Source organism: Theropithecus gelada, chromosome 12 (assembly GCF_003255815.1).
Source record: "Theropithecus gelada isolate Dixy chromosome 12, Tgel_1.0, whole genome shotgun sequence".
Taxonomy (NCBI): domain Eukaryota; kingdom Metazoa; phylum Chordata; class Mammalia; order Primates; family Cercopithecidae; genus Theropithecus; species Theropithecus gelada.
Genome location: NC_037680.1, coordinates 98,899,181 through 98,918,962, shown reverse-complemented (window position 1 = coordinate 98,918,962; position 19,782 = coordinate 98,899,181). Strand labels below are relative to the sequence as shown.

At 40.0% G+C, this 19,782-nt stretch overlaps 1 protein-coding gene across 3 annotated transcripts in view; it reads left to right on the top strand.

Annotated features, from left to right (window-relative positions):
- Nucleotides 1-19,782, top strand: part of PAX3 (paired box 3) — a 100,036-nt gene that overhangs the window by 65,091 nt on the left and 15,163 nt on the right. For all 3 annotated transcript variants that reach the window (XM_025404702.1, XM_025404703.1, XM_025404701.1), the window contains exons 5-7: nt 1,839-2,044; nt 13,147-13,312; nt 14,228-14,442. In XM_025404702.1, the coding sequence (XP_025260487.1) occupies nt 1,839-2,044; nt 13,147-13,312; nt 14,228-14,442 (587 nt within the window). The remainder of the gene's footprint in view (nt 1-1,838; nt 2,045-13,146; nt 13,313-14,227; nt 14,443-19,782) is intronic.

Sequence of the window (19,782 nt, the reverse complement as noted above, 5' to 3'; positions counted from 1 at the left end):
ATTTGGGAGAATTTTCAGAGCACATTTGGATGTGTTCAAGAGCCAGACTGCTCTGGTTCCCCCTCTAGGCTCAGGGTCTGTGGCCTGATAACCCTTTGACAGACCTTTGCCCACTACACCAGTATCTGGGATCTTGAGAGAGGGCTGCTGTCCCTGCCCAGAGCCCCGATCTGATGCATTCTCCCTCACACTGCAGAACCCTCTATAGCCGGTGTTACTCTGTTACTGTAAGGGTTCACTTTGCTATGGGATCCCTAATGCATTCTTAGCAGAAACAGGGAAAATGCCTGCTCCACCCCTGCCCTCATCAAATTCTGGCCTGAAAGATGGAACCACTCGTGCCCAGGCTTTGCTAGTTGCAGCCACAGATTCAGACCCAGTTCTTACAGGAGTACTAACCGTAATGTATCATTAATGTAATTTCTATCTAATTTCCCAGTTCCTGCTTCTCTTGCCCATGTACCAGGCCACTCAATTTTGAAGTTCCCTTCCACATATGAGTACAGGCAAATACGCACAAGCTTTGTGTGTGTTAGGCCACCACAGAGAGGCTTCAGGGGCATTTTTGTCTTATGCAGTTGCTCAGGGCCACACACTCAGAATGGCCCTGGGATTGGGTTAATGATCTGTTGTTGCCTTCTTGAAACTCGTTATATTTTTTTTACAAAAGGGACTATACTTTTTTTTTTTTTTTTTTTTGCATTGGGTTTCTTAAATAAAGCAGCTGTCCTGGACAGATGCCCGCCTATTCAGCAGAGTCCCAGACTCTAAACTTTAGTTTAGGGACAGTTCACAAGACAATGCTTGCCTGCTTCTTCTCGAGTCAGTTCTAGAGATTTACATTTTCATAGTATGTGTATTTTCTTTTTTTTCTTTCTTTTTTTTTTTTTTGAGACAGAGTCTTGCTCTGTCGCCCAGGCTGGAGTGCAGTGGCCAGATCTCAGCTCACTGCAAGCTCCGCCTCCCGGGTTCACACCGTTCTCCCGCCTCAGCCTCCCAAGTAGCTGGGACTACAGGCGCCCGCCACCTTGCCTGGCTAATTTTTTGTATTTTTTAAGTAGAGACGGGGTTTCATCGTGTTAGCCAGGATGGTCTTGATCTCCTGACCTCATGATCCGCCCGTCTCGGCCTCCCAGACTGCTGAGATTACAGGCTTGAGCCACCGCGCCTGGCCTAGTATGTGTATTTTCTTTAAAGCATTTCCCCATATCTGGTAATAAGATACTAGATTTAAATGTACTTTTTTTTTTTTTTTATAAGAGCAGTGGAGTCTATAAACACATAGGAATCTGGGAATAGTTTACTGTTACTGGTTTCTTAGGTCAAGTTTGGAATATTTTAAAAAATCACATTGAACAGATTTCCGGGTGTAAAGGGTGGTGAAAATTTATCAGAAACAAAACTCAATGTGATTCATTCATTAGACACGAAGGAAACACTCATTAAGTAGTAAGCATAGGGCCATACAAATGGAATAAGGCCTGTCCCTATTTTCTAAGAGCTCATAATTGACCTAGAATGACAGATGCAATGAGCAATTATTTCTGCCTAGGGGACAGAAAGATAGAGTAGGGGAAGAGATTAAATATTATTTAATGATGCAGGACTGTGGTGGCGGGGGGTGCTTGGTGTCCATGGAAGACATTGGGAATGCACCGTAGACCAAGATTTAGATTATTATGAGTTGGTTAGACTTATTTTTTGATCCACATTTATTTTACTTTTGGTATAGGGACCACTGTAATGAGGTCTTGCAGTTGGAGAGAGAACTTGGATTCAATCTCAGTTTTATTTTTTTGATTCACATTTTATGATGTTTTTTTCTTCTGTGCTTTTAGCCTCAGCACCCCAATCAGATGAAGGCTCTGATATTGACTCTGAACCAGATTTACCACTAAAGAGGAAACAGCGCAGAAGCCGAACCACCTTCACAGCAGAACAGTTGGAGGAACTGGAGCGTGCTTTTGAGAGAACTCATTACCCTGACATTTATACTAGGGAGGAACTGGCCCAGAGGGCAAAGCTCACCGAGGCCCGAGTACAGGTACTGTTGCCCAAACCTCTGTGTCCTACTTCAGTCCAGACAGGAAACAAACAAGCATCTTCTCATCTAAAACATATGTCAACCCCTGCCAAAAATATATTAGGAATGGCCCTTTACTAGGGATGCATATTGTTAAGACTTTGATGATTATTACTGAAGGAATACAACTATATCATTTATGACACACAGAACTCCACCACTTCACGTGACTTACTCAACATTTCAGGAATCCTTATTGTGCACCAACACTAAATGGACTTTGGGGGTGATACACAAGCAAGAGCAAATAAATTTTGAGTGGTTACTCTGTCCCAGGCACTATTTTCAGTGCTTCACATGAATTAACCCATTGAATCATTATTAAAATCCTAGGCGGGTACTATGATTGCTACTCTCCATTTACAAATAAGGAAACTGAGACTTGGACTATATAAGTAACTACCCAAGGTGGCATAGCTGCAAAGTGAGTCTAGAGATAATTGGATCCCATATGCTTCATCTCTGTGACCTTTCAATTGTGAAAATGTGCAAAGGTGCATAACGTGAAATTCCTTCCTTTAAAGATTTTATAATTAAGAAGCATTTCAAGTAATTATGTTACTTAAAGAACATGTTGAATTATCTTTTGAACTCTTAGAGGCGCTCTGAACCTTCTGGAAAGGCTACTTAGATGTAATATGTTTCTATCGAGTATAGAATAATGTTTTCATCATTAATGAGGAACTTTCCCCTGGAGTTAGTAAAACAGGGTTTGAAAGATGGCAGATATCTTAGGGTATCCTGGAACTCCTCACCACCCTAGAAGTTAGGTTACCTTGTCTGCAAATATTGTGTGTTGTTTCCAGATTCTTAACTTGCAGGCTGGGGACTCAGCAGTGAACTAGTCAGTTGACATGGTCCCTAGATTCATCAACACGTTCATAGATGCAGCTAATTAACTCTCCTATTACAGAATGTTACAGAAATAGCCTCTTCCAGGCTGCAGAGCTCAGTCAGAGAGATTGTTTTCTTCAAACTTCCATATAGTCATCATAGTGCTAGGAAAGTCGAGGAATGCTAAGATCAATTAAGTCTCTCAAGGAGCTGCAATCTAAGAAAGGTAAAAAAGTAAACATACAAATAATTTAAAAATAACATAGATGTGATAAGTGCAGAAAGAGAAAAAGTGCAATGGGAGTTGAGAAGAGGAAAGGATAAGGTTTTTTTTTTCTTTTTTTTAGATGGAGTCTCGCTCAGTCACGCAGGCTAGAGTGCAGTGGTGTAACCTCAGCTCGGTGCAACCTCAGCTCACTGCAACCTCTGCCTTCTAAGTTCAAGCGATTCTCCTGCCTCAGCCTCCTGAGCAGCTGGAATTACAGGTGCATGCCACCAGGCCTGGCTAGTTTTTGTATTTTTAGTAGAGATGGGGTTTCACCATGTTGGTCAGGCTGGTCTCGAACTCCTGACCTCGTGATCTGGCCACCTTGGCCTCCCAAAGCGCTGGGATTACAGGCATGAGCCACCGTGCCCCTTTTTTTTTTTTTTTTTTAATTATACTTTAAGTTCTGGGATACTTGTGGAGAACGGGCAGGTTTGTTACATAGGTATAACACATGCCATGGTTGTTTGCTACACCCATCAACCCGTCATCTACATTAGATATTTCTCCTAATGCTATCCCTCCCCTAACCCCCCACCCCCAACAGGCCCTGGTGTGTGATTTTCCCCTCCCTGTGTCCATGTGTTCTCATTGTTCAACTCCCACTTATAAGTGAGAACATGCAGTGTTTGGTTTTCTGTTCCTGTGTTAGTTTGTTGAGAATGATGGTTTTTCCAGCTTCATAAATGTCCCTGCAAAGGACACGAACTCAAGGGATGAGATCCTGAAGGAATGAAGAGAGATATATGAAGATGGCAGATTTAATTTTTTTTTTTTTTTTTTAAGAGACAGAGTCTCATTCTGTAGCCCAGGTTGGAGTACAGTGGTACGATCACAGCTCACTGCAGCCTCCACCTCCTGAGCTCAGGTGATCCTCCCACCTCAGCCTCCCAGATAGTTGGGACTTCAGGTGCATGCCACTATGCCTGGATAATTTTTTGGAGAGATGGGATTTTGCCACGTTGCCCAGGCTGTTCTTGAACTCCCAGGTTCAAGCAATCCACTTGCCCTGGCTTCCCAAAGGGCTGGGATTATAGTCATGAGCCATTGTGCTGGACCCAGAGGGCAGACTTAAGATGAACTTTCCAGGCTAGATAGATATTCACTGGACCAGTTGCATAAGGAGAGTATATTAGTAATAGGGAATTATATGAGCGGAGGCACAGAGAGGTAGAAGTGGTGGGTTACATGTAAGATGACCTTTCATTTTCACTCTAGTCATATTGGGAGAACAGTTAGTTTGATTAGAATGTAAGGAGTGGTAGGGTGGTGGAAGAAATGGGGTTTGGTAGCTAGGTTGAAGACATCCTGTGGAGGTCTTGGGTTTCAGGCTAGTGAGCTCACATTTGATGTGACAGGGAGTGGGGGCTATGGCATGAGATAGGTAGTGGCAGTGGGAATGGCAAGGAAGAGATGGTGGTGAAGGTATTCAGAGGTAGAATGGGCAACTGATTGTGTAATCTAGAAGTGGGGAGGAAGGTGAGTGAAAGGAAGAGTTGTAGATACACCAAGGTTCACAGGGCTGATGTTTTAAAGTTAGGAAACGTATTATCATTGGGAAACAGTGTTTCTCTCCACCGCACAGTGTAGAAATAACCTTTATTAACTAAATTATAACATTTTAATAGAAAAACATTTTAATACAGTATTGATGTAGTAATATTATATAATATACTACTATATAAATATTATATTAACATGCCATTAATATTACTATGTCAATGTAATGATATTAATATGCATATTAATATAACATGATTTGTGGTTAATGGAGGTCATTTCTGTGCGGTGGGGAGAAACACTCTGTCTCTCAATCAAATGGGCAGACAAATTAAATCATATTATAATAGTATAATATTATAGATAACAATGTTGTAAATAATGTGTTTCAAATCTACTTTGCTTTTATTATAGTTCTGTGATTACCTGCAAATGTTAGGTGAGGTCCAATCATGTGTCTTTTAAGTGGCCACTATATTTCAGGATTTGGTACCTGTCCTCTGTAACTGGTCAAGCCCACCTACTAGATCTGTTTTTTTTTTTTTTTTTTGAGACGGAGTCTCACTTTGTTGCCCAGCCTGGAGTACAGTGGCTTAATCACGGCTCACTGTGTAGCCTCGATCTTCCAAGCTCAAGTGATTCTTCCGCCTCAGCTTCCAGAGTAGCTGGGTCTACAAGTGTGTGCCACTATGTCTGGCTAATTATTTTTCTTTCTTTTTTTTTTGTAGAAATGGGGTCTTGCTATGTTGCTCAGGTTGCTCTCGAGCTCCTGGACTCAAGTGATCCTCCCTTCTCGACTTCCCAAAGTGTTGAGATTATAGGTGTAAGCCACTGGCACTAGATCTATTTTTAAGATAGGCCGAGTATCAGCTCTGAACTCAATGTGAGTAAAAAAAACAAAAAAACCAAAAACCAAAAACCAAAACATTTATTGTAAAGAGATCAGACAATGAGTGTGATGGAAAACTGAGGAGTGTTCGGTGTTGCTCTCTTTCTTTTTTTTTTTTTTTTTTGAGATGGAGTCTCGCTCTGTCGCCCAGGCTGGAGTGCAGTGGCCAGATCTCAGCTCACTGCAAGCTCTGCCTCCCAGGTTTATGCCATCCTCCTGCCTCAGCCTCCCAAGTAGCTGGGACTACAGGCGCCCGCCACCTCGCCCGGCTAGTTTTTTGTATTTTTTAGTAGAGACGGGGTTTCACCATGTTAGCCAGGATGGTCTCGATCTCCTGACCTCGTGATCCGCCCGTCTCGGCCTCCCAAAGTGCTGGGATTACAGGCTTGAGCCACCGCGCCCGGCCGGTGTTGCTCTCTTTCATTCCTGCCTTTGTCAAAACTAAGGATGGAGACAGAATATATTTCAAACCCATGTAGCTTGTACAGCACCCAGCATTCTCATCTGGCTCAGTGAATGTCAAAGGATAATAATAATAACGGCCCATTAACTTTCAGAGGACATGGGATCAAACCAATAAAGAGTAGTTCATACTTTTCCATATAGTGACCTCCTCTTCGAAGCAGGGCCTTCATTAACGTAACAGCTGTCTTAATGTGGCTTTAACCCGGTGACTCTTGACATTCCTTATGGCTTCTTTAGTTCCCTTGAGACACATCATGGCTTGCACTACGGCTGTGATCTATAGCCTAACAAATTCCCTAGAACACCCAGCATATGGGTCTTTTACTTAACCCAGCAGGAAAAAGAAGGGAGTAGTTAATCACTGATTAAAATGCCAGAAGAAAATCCTTTAGTTTTTAGAGGATCTGGGAAAGCAGTAGCCAAGTCAACTCAGTTTGAGTGATAGCCAGAAAGTGGGAGTTAGTTTAATCTGGGGCACCTGGGAAAACCAAACACAAAACCCCCCAGACCCCAAACCATGTCTACATTTCATTTTTTTCCCCCTGAGGAAAAATATTTCTACACTCTTCTAAATAGAGATGGGACTAAAACTATAATAACTTTAGCTTTTGTCAGTGTTTTATATAAATTCATTTAGGCTGTAGCTGTGTTGAGTTTATCATAACCAAATCTGAGTACACAATGTAAGAACTGTTGTATACTAATGACTATTTGCCTGGTAATAATAACACTACAAGGTGGGTTGTTTTTTTTTTTTTAAAAAAGATGTTTTGCCTAATTCATCTGTAATTAGGGTAGCTGTTATTAATATTCTGCAAGTAATGACAAACATCAAAGTTTTGTGGGGAGGAATTACTTGCAAATATTAATTAATTTTTTTTTGAGACAGGGTCTCACTCTGTTGCCTGAGCTGGAGCACACTGGAGTACAGTGGTGCGATCTCTGCTCACCGCAACCTCTGCCTCCTGGGCTCAGATGATCCTCCCGCCTCAGCCTCCTGGGTAGCTGGGACTACAGGCTTGTGCCACCATACCCGGCTAATTTTTGTATTGTAGAGATGAAGTTTCACCATGTTGCCCAGGCTGATCTCAAACTCCTGGAATCAAGCAATCCTCCTATTTCAGCCTCCCAAAGTGCTGAGATTACAGGTGTGAGCCACTGTACCTGGCCCAAATATTTGTGATGTGCAAAAGTTTTAGTAAATATTCCATCGAAGCATCCCATGAAGTAGGCAAGTAACATCCTCTTTTACCACCAAGACAATGGAAGACAGAAAAAAAGTTACTGGGGAAATAGAATTTAACTAGGAGTCAGACGATATGGGTTTGGTTCCCAGTTGACAAATGTGTTTTGTTGAGCAAGTTACTTAATCCTGCTGGAATCATTTTGGACTTCAGGTTTTTAATTTTTTTTAATTTTAAAATATATGGGGTTAGTTGGATCCATGATCTAAGCTTGGGTTCATGCCCCACCAGGATAATCATGGATGGACTTCAGGAGATCTGGGAGATTTAAGATTTGTACACAAAATTTTGCTCCTTTGCTTGTGTATGTGTATACACAACTGTTAACCAGAGAAAGGGGGCCTCTGGCTTTCATTATATGTTCAAATACCTTTCCCCCATGCCCCAATTAAAAGCTAGTAGAACGCATGATTTCTCAGGACCCTTGTAGCATCAGTAATTTAGGATTCCCAAAAAATAACAATGGTGATTCCCAAGGGTCCTGAGAAATCATGCATTTTGGGAATGACCCAAATGCATGATTTCTCAGGACCCTTGGGAATGAGAAAGGGAATGAGAATATGACAGAATCCTTATAGCATCAGTAATTTGGAATTCCCAAAAAAGCACCAGGGTGATTTAAAGCAGTCTAACTGATCTGTATAGTTCAGAAGTTCAGATAGGTATAGAATATCCTAAGCTTCATAATGAAGCAAACATATGTTCATCCTGAAGCTCTCTGCAGGAGTTTGCTTTTGGGATGTATCAAGATGCAGTTGAGTGTGCTTTTGTATGTGTCCATGGTCTTTTCACATGCATGGGAGCATGGCGTTCCTCCTGTTCAATCTGGCCCATCCTGTTTCCAACCTGCTCTCCGAATGGTGGCCAAAGTTGGATAGCAGCAGTGATAGGAAGGCTGGGAGAACCTGGTATAGAAAGAGAAAGGAGGTGAGAGTGAAGGAGAAGGTCCAGGGAAATGAGCAGCTTGCCATGAATTTCTCTACTTGGAAAGTACTGTACTTGGCACTTCAGCATTCAACATCCTGAGTCTAGTATTTAACCAAACGTTTTACAATCTTGTTGCAAATTCTCTTTCTAAGGATTAACTATTATGTTCTCTCACCATTTTTCAAATTGCCTTTGAAATAATCCATCTTGAATAATACAGGCTGAGTTGCCTTTGAGAACGCCACCAAAAATGTGAACCAGTAATTTATTGATGGGCAAAATTAGGCTGACACCATGGGACAATTAGCACTAATCCATGAAACTTGGAAGCAAATTTGACCTAAGCCTCCATTGAAGTCAAACCGGCTTTCAATTATTTGAGGTGTTTCCTGGGCACTTTCCTGTTTACACATAGACACAAAAGGCTTTGGCTGGACACCACAGAGTGAAGGAAGCAAAACAGAGCTTTAATTCTTGGTTTTCTCAGATAGAAGTGTCAGTGTGAGACTTTTTACTTAATAGCTAACATTTATTGAACATTTAATATCTCCTTGGTATTCTTTTGAATGCTAAGATTGTACTGTATTTTTAATTGTCACAACAATCTTGTGAAGTAGTTTTTGTATTCCTCATTTAGCACATGGGAAAACAGAGACCCCCAGATATTAAGCAAATTGTTCATGGTCACAGAAGTATTAATGTAAGTGAGGAGTTGAGATTCAACTTTTGCCTGGTCTGCATTGCACACGTGAATAAGACGTATTGTTGTATCTTTACTGTAGAAAGTACTAGTTTCCCCATCCTCACCCGTCCCCACAACTTGTAATGTTGAGAGTCTGAACAAATTGGTTTGCTTACTCATGAAGAGAAAAAGTTAGGAAAATTTCTTTTCTAATTACTATCTTTTTTTCCTACTTATCATGATGTTATGGGGCTCTTTCAACCAATTTAAATTTTGTTTCAAAAAATCACTGGACATTATACTACCAGAGAAATGCATCTAAAGATCATTTTTCAAAGACATGAAATACGGCTTTATGGAAGGGCTCAGTAGAGAGACATCCAAGCTGGGAAGTACAGGAGGCAGATAAAAACGAACCAGGCTGCAGTTTATCAAATGAAATAACAACTTGCTTTGAGGGAGACTTTTGGTGTAATATTACACATGCAGTGATAGGCAATTAACTGTGCCTAATAGTATAGTAGGTTACTGACCAATTTGTACCTCCTGCCCCCACTTCCTTAACATGCTAAGTGTGATGTGGAAGGCCAGGTAATCTTGTATGGGGATAGTAAAATTACATTGAATTGTAGATCATAGAATTTCATTTAAACGTGTGTAGTCAACTTTGTAAAGCTTGTTCTTTCCACCCTACTGGCAAAGACATTGTGTGGAAAATTACTTTTCTCTCCTAGAACATCAGTCATAGGCCAGTTTGCCTCTGTTGCTACTGCTGTTCTTTTCAAAACAAGGGGAAATTTCTAGAAAGTGTAACCACTGAGTTATAAATATGTATATTATAGATGAACTTATTCAGTGTTATACACTCACACATGCCATTCCATAGATTATTCATTGATTGTCTGTTAGGAATTAGTGATTCAATATTGAAAGAGTTATCTAAGACTTAGGAGTATCAAGAAAATTTCAGTTAAATGTGGACTGATAACAGTCTCCTAGGATCACTACACTTGGTTTGTTCAGGTATTGAAAGTGAAGGTCATTTCTAGGGTACTCTTTTTAGTCTATTAAACATAGAAGATTTGTCTTTTTTGACTTTCAAAACATAAAGAAGGCAAAGACCAGTTCTTAATTTGCAACTTTAGTGTATTTTTCCTTTAATGCTTCTTTTGACAAATTCAGCTGGTTCTAGAAAATGCAGAAGGCTGGCAATGGTAAGATGATAAAAAATTGGGTTAAATGGCCAGAGACAGGTAGGCCAGTCCTCACTAAGCCCTGGTTCTCTCAGAAATAGCCCTCTGGATTTATTTCACCTAAATTTAAACAACATTTGGATTCCTTCCTTTGGGAATCTCTTGAACCTCTTGTTGAAGTTTTGTTTTTCAGTAAAAATTTGCTTCACAACAATTTCTCTTCACTTTTTATTGTGGATATAATAGATATCGTAGTATAAATATAAGGACTTTTTAATCCAACTCCTGGTGGGTTTACTCAATGTCCTTGTTACCTATTTATATCATTTTAGAAAATATGAAAACAAACCCCAAAACCCTTATATTCCTCCTCTGTTTGGATTCTGTCTTTGGAAGGTATTTGTAGAAACTCATGATGCTGCTTCTTTATTATTTGAGCAAAGACATTTTTGTTTTTAAAAATTGGGTTATGGTGGAGTTAGAATGAACCTTGAGTCAACAGTAACTTGAGATTGATGGAGAGATCAGGCTTCACTACCCCTGGGTTTGCTTATCTAAAGGTTATAGAAGGCAGGTGGCACACAGAGATTGGCAACAAATCTGACAACCGAAGCATACCTTTCTGAGTTCTTCATAAATGATTTCACCGGTGGAATTGAGCATAGCGAATCTTCATGAGTGAAGTTACATCAAAACTTTTGGAAGTCCAGTTCTCCTCCCAGCAATATAAAGCTGGAGATGCACTGTACATTGCTGGGCTAGACAGTTGCAGAGGACTACCTCATCTGAGCCGGGAGTACCTCCTTAATCTTGAAGTATTATAATATAAACTGCAACCACAGTGTGTGGTATAGTACAGTGCACTCAGGCATGAACATGACCCTAATTTCCCAACCTCAGCCTCCCCAAGCTAATACAGTTTGTTCCCAGAATTTTCTTGAAAATGATTTTCTTACCCTGATGCCTTTGGGAGTCATGGTAATAGGCGCTCAGACTTGCAGTGACCACAGTTGATGCAGACCTGAAATTAAGTGCTGCTCATGGTTCTATTACCCCAGGTGGCAATTTATTAAGTTAAGTAAAACTCTAATTCAATTATATATCAACATGGGAAAATATTAACTTACCTCGTTTTCCTGTTGGAAACTTAAGGAGTATTACATGTTGATGTTTTGAGGAAGTTCAAACAGCTTTCCTTACCAGTATCTTGCAACAATGGCGAGAGAAGACAAAACTCTTTTCAGACAAATGCTTGGGTGAGTACCAAAAGTTTGAGCAAATCCCTCGGCCAAGGATTCACTAAATTGAGCTTTCCTGCTCCAGAAAAATCTTTTCCTTCCCTCTTAAATGGATCTGACTTTAAAAATTACAATTGAGTTGCAAAATTGTTAACATTGCTCTGGAAGGAAATCAATTCTCATCTTCTCTTAGACCAGCTGACCTCCTGGAACAAGCCGCATCTGCCTGCCCTGTACGACAGGAAGGAGATGCCACTTCCATCTCGAGCCATCGCTCGTCAAAATTAGAATCAAACTTTAAAATAAGCTGAAACTTTTTGCTTCCAACTTTAGAGTTTTCCTAATTCTCTGTGCTTCCAAATATGGAGTTTCTACCTCTAGTGAGCAATTATTTTGGTCTCCTTGACTGCTCTGGGAATCCCATGAGGACAAGACAGCAAACTACCAGAGTGCAGAGATCCTACTTTATTCCCTTTATATCCTTCCATCCCCAAGCACAGTGCTTTCCTCCATATTCAGTTTCAATGGGTGGCTCACACCTGTAATCCCCACACTTTGGGAGGCTGAGGTGGGTGGATCACCTGAGGTCAGGAGTTCAAGACCAACATGGTGAAACCCTATCTCTACTAAAAATGCAAAAATTAGCTGGGCATGGTGGTGGGCACCTGTAATCACAGCTACTCGGGAGGCTGAGGCAAGAGAATCGCTTGAACCCGGGAGGTGGAGGTTGGGGTGAGCTGAGATCGTGCCATTGCACTCCAGCCTGGGCGACAGAGCAAGAGACTGTTTCAAAAAAAAAAAAAAAAAAGTTTCAATGAACTTTTGATGTAGGAATTAGAATATCTTTAGTTGGTAGAAATTCTCTCTCATTTTGAGGGAAACATCATGTGTGGTCCGTGGAAAAATCACCCCAAGTTCTACATTTAAACTCTGCACATGTAAGAGTTGGGCAGGAGCACAGGACCCATTAAAGGCCTTATATCACAATTTCTCAACATTTTAGATATTCAGTTACATTTCTTGCTGTCATGATTGCCCTTTCTCTCCATTGACTCATACAAAATACTTGGGCTTTGAATTCTTTGAGGGCATTTTATTATATTGTATCTGGCTTTTCTGAACGTACCTGGTTAGCGTAGTGCTTGACACAGCGTATTCTAGGAGCTTAAAGCCGTTGTTGAAAGAAATAAGACACAAATGAATTATTTTAGATTTAAAAAAAGAGGCTTTCATTTTTTGAAACACTTACCTCTTTGGCATTTATTTCCACCGAGATCAGAGCAATGTCTCATATTTTGGAAGAGATGAAAAAATGGCTCCACCTATCCTCTGTTCAGTTTATATGACCATCCAGAAGCTATACCCATAGTGACCAGAGAAATACAGAGACAGACTAATAAGAATATAAATACAAGGCTTGGTGTAATAGGCAAGGCCACATTTAGGACATGTGCCATGCAGGGTCACAGAGGCTCACGTATTCTCCCCAGAAGGCTCTCCACATGCAGGTGGGTGGGTGTTGAGGGAAGGGAGGGGAGTTCCTGTTGTTCCTACTCCTGCTCAGTGATTCCTGCCCATAGTCCTCACAAGGTTCACGGGGGCTGCTGTAGCAAGACCATGGAGGGTCCCTGAAGCCCCTCTACTGACCTTTGACGCTAAAATCTTTCAGTCCTGACAATTCGCCCAAACAACACAGAAGGCAGAGAACTCTTGCATCTATTTCCCTGTCAGTCAGGGGCCTTTAATCTGTTTTAGCATGAAAAATTCATTAAGAATGTACTATTATTTCATCAGTGAAATCCTTAACTTTTAAATTAAATCCATAGGTCTGGTTTAGCAACCGCCGCGCAAGATGGAGGAAGCAAGCTGGGGCCAATCAACTGATGGCTTTCAACCATCTCATTCCGGGGGGGTTCCCTCCCACTGCCATGCCGACCCTGCCGACGTACCAGCTGTCGGAGACCTCTTACCAGCCCACATCTATTCCACAAGGTATCGAGGAAGAGTCAAGGAGATTAAAAAGTAGCTTCCAGGCAATTTCTCTGGTGGATATTTTATACAAGTGAATCCTTCTGCAGTGCTGACACCCATGTTGTTTGTAATTATAATACATCGGGTTGACCTGGACTTAACCTGTCACATTTCAGAAACATAGTTTGTTCTATGATGTATCTGAATATCTCTAGATAAACTGTGCTGTAATAGAATTCCAATGCAGCATTTTAAAACAAAACAAACTTCCTAAATAACCATGGGATTTGCTTTTCTTTTGTTAAAATTTTACCTCTACATTTCACTCCAGTTTGCAACTAACTGGAATTCGATGATGCTTACTAACTGCAGGAATAATAGAGGGAAGGTAAGCTTTGACAAAGTCATTATTTGTTAGTACATGGAGGTGAATGGGATAAAGTTAAATTGTAAGACCCAATTATTTTGGATTATGAAATAGCATTCCAGGCATTTGAAACTATGTTATTACACAAATATTTAGGTGCTTTAAAAGTATATTTGATAAGAAATTTGAGACTTGCAGTCCTTACATTTCTTATATTTGATAAGAAATTTGAGACTTGCAGTCCTTACATTGGTTAATTCTCATATTGATGAATAACATTCACTACCAAAATATGCTTGTTAGCATTGCTAATATGATTTCTACATTTGTATTCTGGGTGAGCCTGCCGTGAGAGTATATATGTCACTTACAAATATGTGCAGAGATGGGTGTGACTGTGTCTGTTATGGGTGATTCTACACCTGCATGTTAAGAAATGCAATTTGAAGTGAACATTTGATTTGATCAATAGATGCTCCTGATGGCCTGGTGGCTGATGAACTTTTGCACGGAACTTTCTCTGCTGGCCTAAAAGAAAACATGATGGTTGACAGTCTTTTTCATTTCAGCCGTGTCAGATCCCAGCAGTACCGTTCACAGACCTCAACCGCTTCCTCCAAGCACTGTACACCAAAGCACGATTCCTTCCAACCCAGACAGCAGCTCTGCCTACTGCCTCCCCAGCACCAGGCATGGATTTTCCAGCTACACAGACAGCTTTGTGCCTCCGTCCGGGCCCTCCAACCCCATGAACCCCACCATTGGCAATGGCCTCTCACCTCAGGTCAGTCCCGTGTTTCCAGACAGACGATTTGCTGTATACCAGAACCAAATACTCAATTCCCTGAGGCAGTGGTGTAATGAATTGCCAAATTTAAACCATAATGTATTCTTTATACAAGCCACATGATTTCGGTTTTCTAGTTTCCTTTCTCTCCACCCTTCCTACTGGCTTCATCAAAAGTTGTAGCTTAGACTTAAAATTCAAGTGATTTTTGATATAATCTTGGAGACTTTGTGTTCGTATTTAGTTGTGAAGGTGTTTGCCATGTTTTGTCTTCTCCATCCTAGTTCTGGGCTTTGGTTAAGAAACTTGCAAACAGTGGCAGACTTTTTGTTTTGTTTTTTGTTTTAAATTGTATTTGGTCAGCTGATGAAGTTTCGATCAAAAGCACCTCGTAAGAAAACACTAAAGCTTTGACAAAACAATCAGAGCGGAAGCAAATGAGTCCTGTGGAGAGAGACCCAGCTGATGACTACAAACTCTGGAATAAATGAGTTATAAATGCACAAATTAGGGGAATTACTGCTCTTTGGGACTATATAAATATTTGAATGTTGTAATTGTTTTTCTAATTGGCATTGGACTATGAGCTTTTCTTGGGAGATCATATTAATAAATTGCCTTGATAATTGCATGTGAGAGGGTTGGTTAAATTTCCTACATGTGGCATCTGTCCGAGGTTGACATTATTAGCAGTTGTTTAAATACAGATCCCTTGATTTTATTAGAGAGTGCTTGGCCCAGGTGGCGAGGATAGCTGCCCACTAAATTTGGAGAAATGTCACAAGGGGTTGCAATCTATAATTGCAATCGAGAAGCTCTTCAGAGAGTTTGAACAGCTTTATCTGTTTTCAACCCCCTTTTTCCTCTTGGTGGTTAGAAAAACAGAGAGAAGCTCAGAATGACACAAATGAAAAGTGAAAAGACAATTATACTCAATTACACACTAATCACTGACTATCACCGCTGCCTAAGCACCAAGAGGGCATTCTAATAGGCAGAAAATGAGATTTTAATGGCACAAAGGGTGGCCAAAATAACGACTCGTATATATTTGCCTTCTTCGTTTTCTTCAACTTGTGGTGTGTGTCTTGGGAGTGAAGTTCCTGGGCTCTGCACCACGGTGATAACTGTGAGCAGCTGAAAAGTTCAAAGTCGGAGGAGTTGAAAAGAATGGATAGCAAAGGCAATGAAATAAACATTTCCGCCTAAAGGCAAAAGTTCATAAATCCTTTTTTGTAACAGTAAATGTAATTAAGTTTCATAGATTCCTATAGCACATCCTGGGATAAAAAAATAATTATGAAGTGGCTTTAAACCTCAGCTGAAAAATAACAACATGAAAACAATGAAAGTGCTTCCTACAGGACTTTAATACATTTTATTTCCAAGTGCTGGCATTTGTGAATGTGATTTCTGCATGAAAATAATGGACTTATATTCATAAAGTCATCCTTAAAATACCCAGATTCATAGCATATAAGCTTCTTCCACAACTTAGAAGTAACATCAAATGTACTTATCTCTGCGACTTTTTCAACATTTGTAGTTTTGGGGGCCATAGAAAAGCTTTTTATGAACATGATTTGGTTGAAACTTTTAATAAAAGTAAACTCCCGCCCTAGCTGCTTCTGAAAAGGGAGATCCCAGATTCCATTGGCATTTCTTAGTACCTTATTTTATTCAATAGCAATAAAACTAACAAGAACCTGTATTCTATAAGTGAAACTGGTAGTTTCTTGTATAAGTGTATTACCTTGTATGTTATGATGTGTATTCTTTTGTATTATACAAGTATCACATAAGTAGAATTGCTAGAATGTGATCTCCTAACTATTAATCCTTGACTTCAAGAAGCCTGGCTATGATTCTGGAGTTGATGTTAGAGCGAAATCATTCTAATACTAAGCAATGGAAAATTTCATAGGCATTTTTTCCTGTATTTCTTTACTGTATCTTACATGATTATGTTAATTCCTGATTACATTGCAATATGCAAGGTATTTTGCATTTCTGCCATACATTTCCACCTCAAACCACCACTAGGAATTTATGTTCTCTTGGTTTTTGTGGCAACCCCACTGAGTTAGAAAAGAGACACATAATATGAAGTTCTTCCTTATTTCCTCAGGCAAAGTTAAAGAACAAAGGACAACGAGTAAATCAGTATCTTGCCAAACATGTTTATGTAACAGTGGAGTAGGAGAATTGGATTCGAACTTAGATTTCTGTAGACTTTGGGCTGTCTCACTTCTCTATAATGACTCTATTTAAACAAGAGGTGCTTATCTGGCTTTCTTAAAAATATTTTAAAGAAAAATGTGGAGCAAAGAGCTCATGTCTAGCACCCTAGTTTGCTTGTTAACTAAAGAAGGGACTAGAGAAAGGCTGGTGACCTCTAATAAGTCACTGCTTATTATAGAGTACTTATTAATATATTGGATCATGTAACACAGACAATGTTATGCTAACTGATGATAACTAATAGCATTACGATTACCATTTCTCCTCTTCCTTGTTACTTACTCTCCTACTTCCTCTACCTCTGTCTGGTTATCTAATACGCAGAAAAACCAACTGAGGCCCAAAATGATTGTCACCTTCTGCCAGCCAAAGAACTGACAGGGAGGGAATTGAGACTAGAATCTAGGATTCCTGGTTCCTGGTCTAGGATCTTGTCTATTATAGCCCATAGTTGAATGAAGACAAAACAAGTTTCATGAAAAAACAGATGCAGGGGGTTTTAGTCATATTATAAAATAATTTAGTAGAGATTAGTTTTTTAAAGTTTTCTGTTCAGGTTAATTTATGCTCTTTTTGCTAAGTTTAATTTCCATTGGTCTTTTATCTTATCCCCAGAATAAAAGCACTGGATGTTCATTGTAGAGAAATAAAAAAAATTGCTTAAATTGCTTAAACAGTGTCTGTAAAGTAGAAAAAAGAATCCCCCAGGGCAACTACCATGAATATCTTTGCATATTGCCTTCTAGCCTTTTTAGGTTCTTATGCCTCCTTTAGAAACATAATTGAGAAAGTAGAAAGCAGTATATACACCTCTGTATCTTGCCTTTTCTCTGTATTTACGTGTCATCATAGGCCTTTTGCCACCTGTCAATTTACACGGAATTGGATATAGTTTTTTGAGTCACTGTGGTCAGCTCACTGTATATCTCTCTGGTGGAGCTATTTGATATGTTAAAAATATTTCTGCATTTTATTCAACTTTTCCCCTAGAGCCATTGACATTGATGTATTGTTTGCCATCCACAGTTAGAAATTGTGAGCTAGAATTCGTGTGAACCATTGTAGAATGGGCTTTCTAGTTTCTCATCAAGGAGCTAATAGACACTATAAGGATAGCCAAAGCATTTCTTTCTCTCTCTCTCTCTCTTTCTCTGTCTCTCTCTCTCTCTCTATGTGTGTGTGTGTGTATGTATACAATAGTTGGTTTTTGTTTTGCATCTCTAACGTATCTGTTCTCCCGAGCAAAGGCTGGGAATTAGAGCCATTTGCCAAATGGCGCATCATAGATGCCCTCAGTCCGTTCCTCAGAGAAGGCCTCAGCTTCATGAGGGGCTGGCGTGAAACAGTGTCTCAGGGAGGTCACACCTGTCCAGATGGTCAGAGCCTGACAATGGACTGATCTGTATTTGTGACAGCCTAAATCTCAGAATACCAATAGCAACCTTTAGAAACTCTGATGTTATTCCTCCTCAAGTTGCTGAAAGGGTCTGTGCATTACTTAATCATTGGCAAGGTTTTCTTGTTCTGAGGGAATCAGCAACAATATCTGGGGAATATTTTCATTTTACTTATTGGAAAACTGAGGCCAAGGCAACACAATCACCTAATTGATGGAATGAGCTAGTGGCAGGGTTAAGAGCCAACTCTATGTCTTGTCCAGTTCTTACTAGTTCTTCTATGAACACAAATTACACATTTTAGTGGCTGGTCGCCACCAGAGGAAGCATAATGTCCTAAGAAATTTTCCAAGGGCTGCCCCACTGATATGCGACTGAATTTTCTTGCAGTCAGGGTGGAATGGCTTCACAAATGGTGGGCTTGGTTTTTCATTCCATTGAAGGCTGGATGTGTCAGAGAACTTGAGGCGAGATTCTCAGTGATGCGTGAGAGGGTGGAGACAGGCTAATGACCTCAAAATTTTCTGTCATCTCTGGATTGCTGTCTGAACTGCATAACCTGTTTGGAGATGGGGCTTATAATGAATGACAAAATACCCTCTGGGAAGGAAAGCGTTTAACTCACTGCAACACAGGCTTTCTTCTGTAGTACCATCCTTCTGAAAGTTTCTGTTCTGTGGATGTGAGGACAATATAGTACAGGGGGTAATACAGACCATTTATTTCCCCTGCATCCCAGGAGAGTACATTACCAGCACCTTCCTACACATGTGGGAAGAAAAAGGAATGCTGCCTTGGAATACAGAGTGCTGAGGAAGTACTACCATATGCTCAAGATGTGAGGCTAATTAACATTTGGCCCATGTTCTTCTAATTAACTTTTCTTTGCAAGAAATACTACCCTCACTGCTCCCCCACCCCCAAGACACACATTGCCAAACCCCCAAAACAAGACCAATTAAATTAACAAACTTTTATCATTTCATGCCTCACCCCCATCCCACTTCTACAAACTCCACAGTTCTTCGATAACAGTTTCTAAAGATTTCCTGAGTGAAATACAGTATCAGTGGGTTACACGGTTTCTAGGAAGTTTTCCTATTGTTTTGTAGTATGCAAAATGGGCCAACTTGGCTGCATTTAGGGTTCATCAACCATTGCAAATGATTCTTCAAATGTTTTGGGTTTGGTAAAACCTAAAACACATTTTTGCCAAGCACTTTTCCTCCTTAATTTTTCAAACTGTGTATTTTAGGGAAAATTTGATCCATATGGTTTTGATTCATTTACTCTTATATCACTGACATTTTTTTTTCCCTATGAAGCCATTTGATATCCAAGAAGCTTTCTGAGCTTTTCCTACATTCATTTTAAGCATTTTCCTCTCTAAAAAGAGGAAGTTCTGTTTGCAACCTCAGAGCCCATAAATTTTGAGTTCCTCTCAATTCAGCAATACTTACAAATACATTTGGTATAAATCTGGATTATTATGAACATATTTTATGTTTAGAGCAGATGGGCAGATTTTAGTTTCTGGTTTATGAGTGAAACCAATGACAAAATAAGAAAATAGGCTTAAATTACAAAAAAGTTTTGTTTTAGAGAACCTTTAACTGTTATTAATAAATCCCCATGGTAAGAACTATGCTGTGAGTCCTCGTTTCAAATTTTGTTCAGGTCTTGGGTAAGATGTAATTGA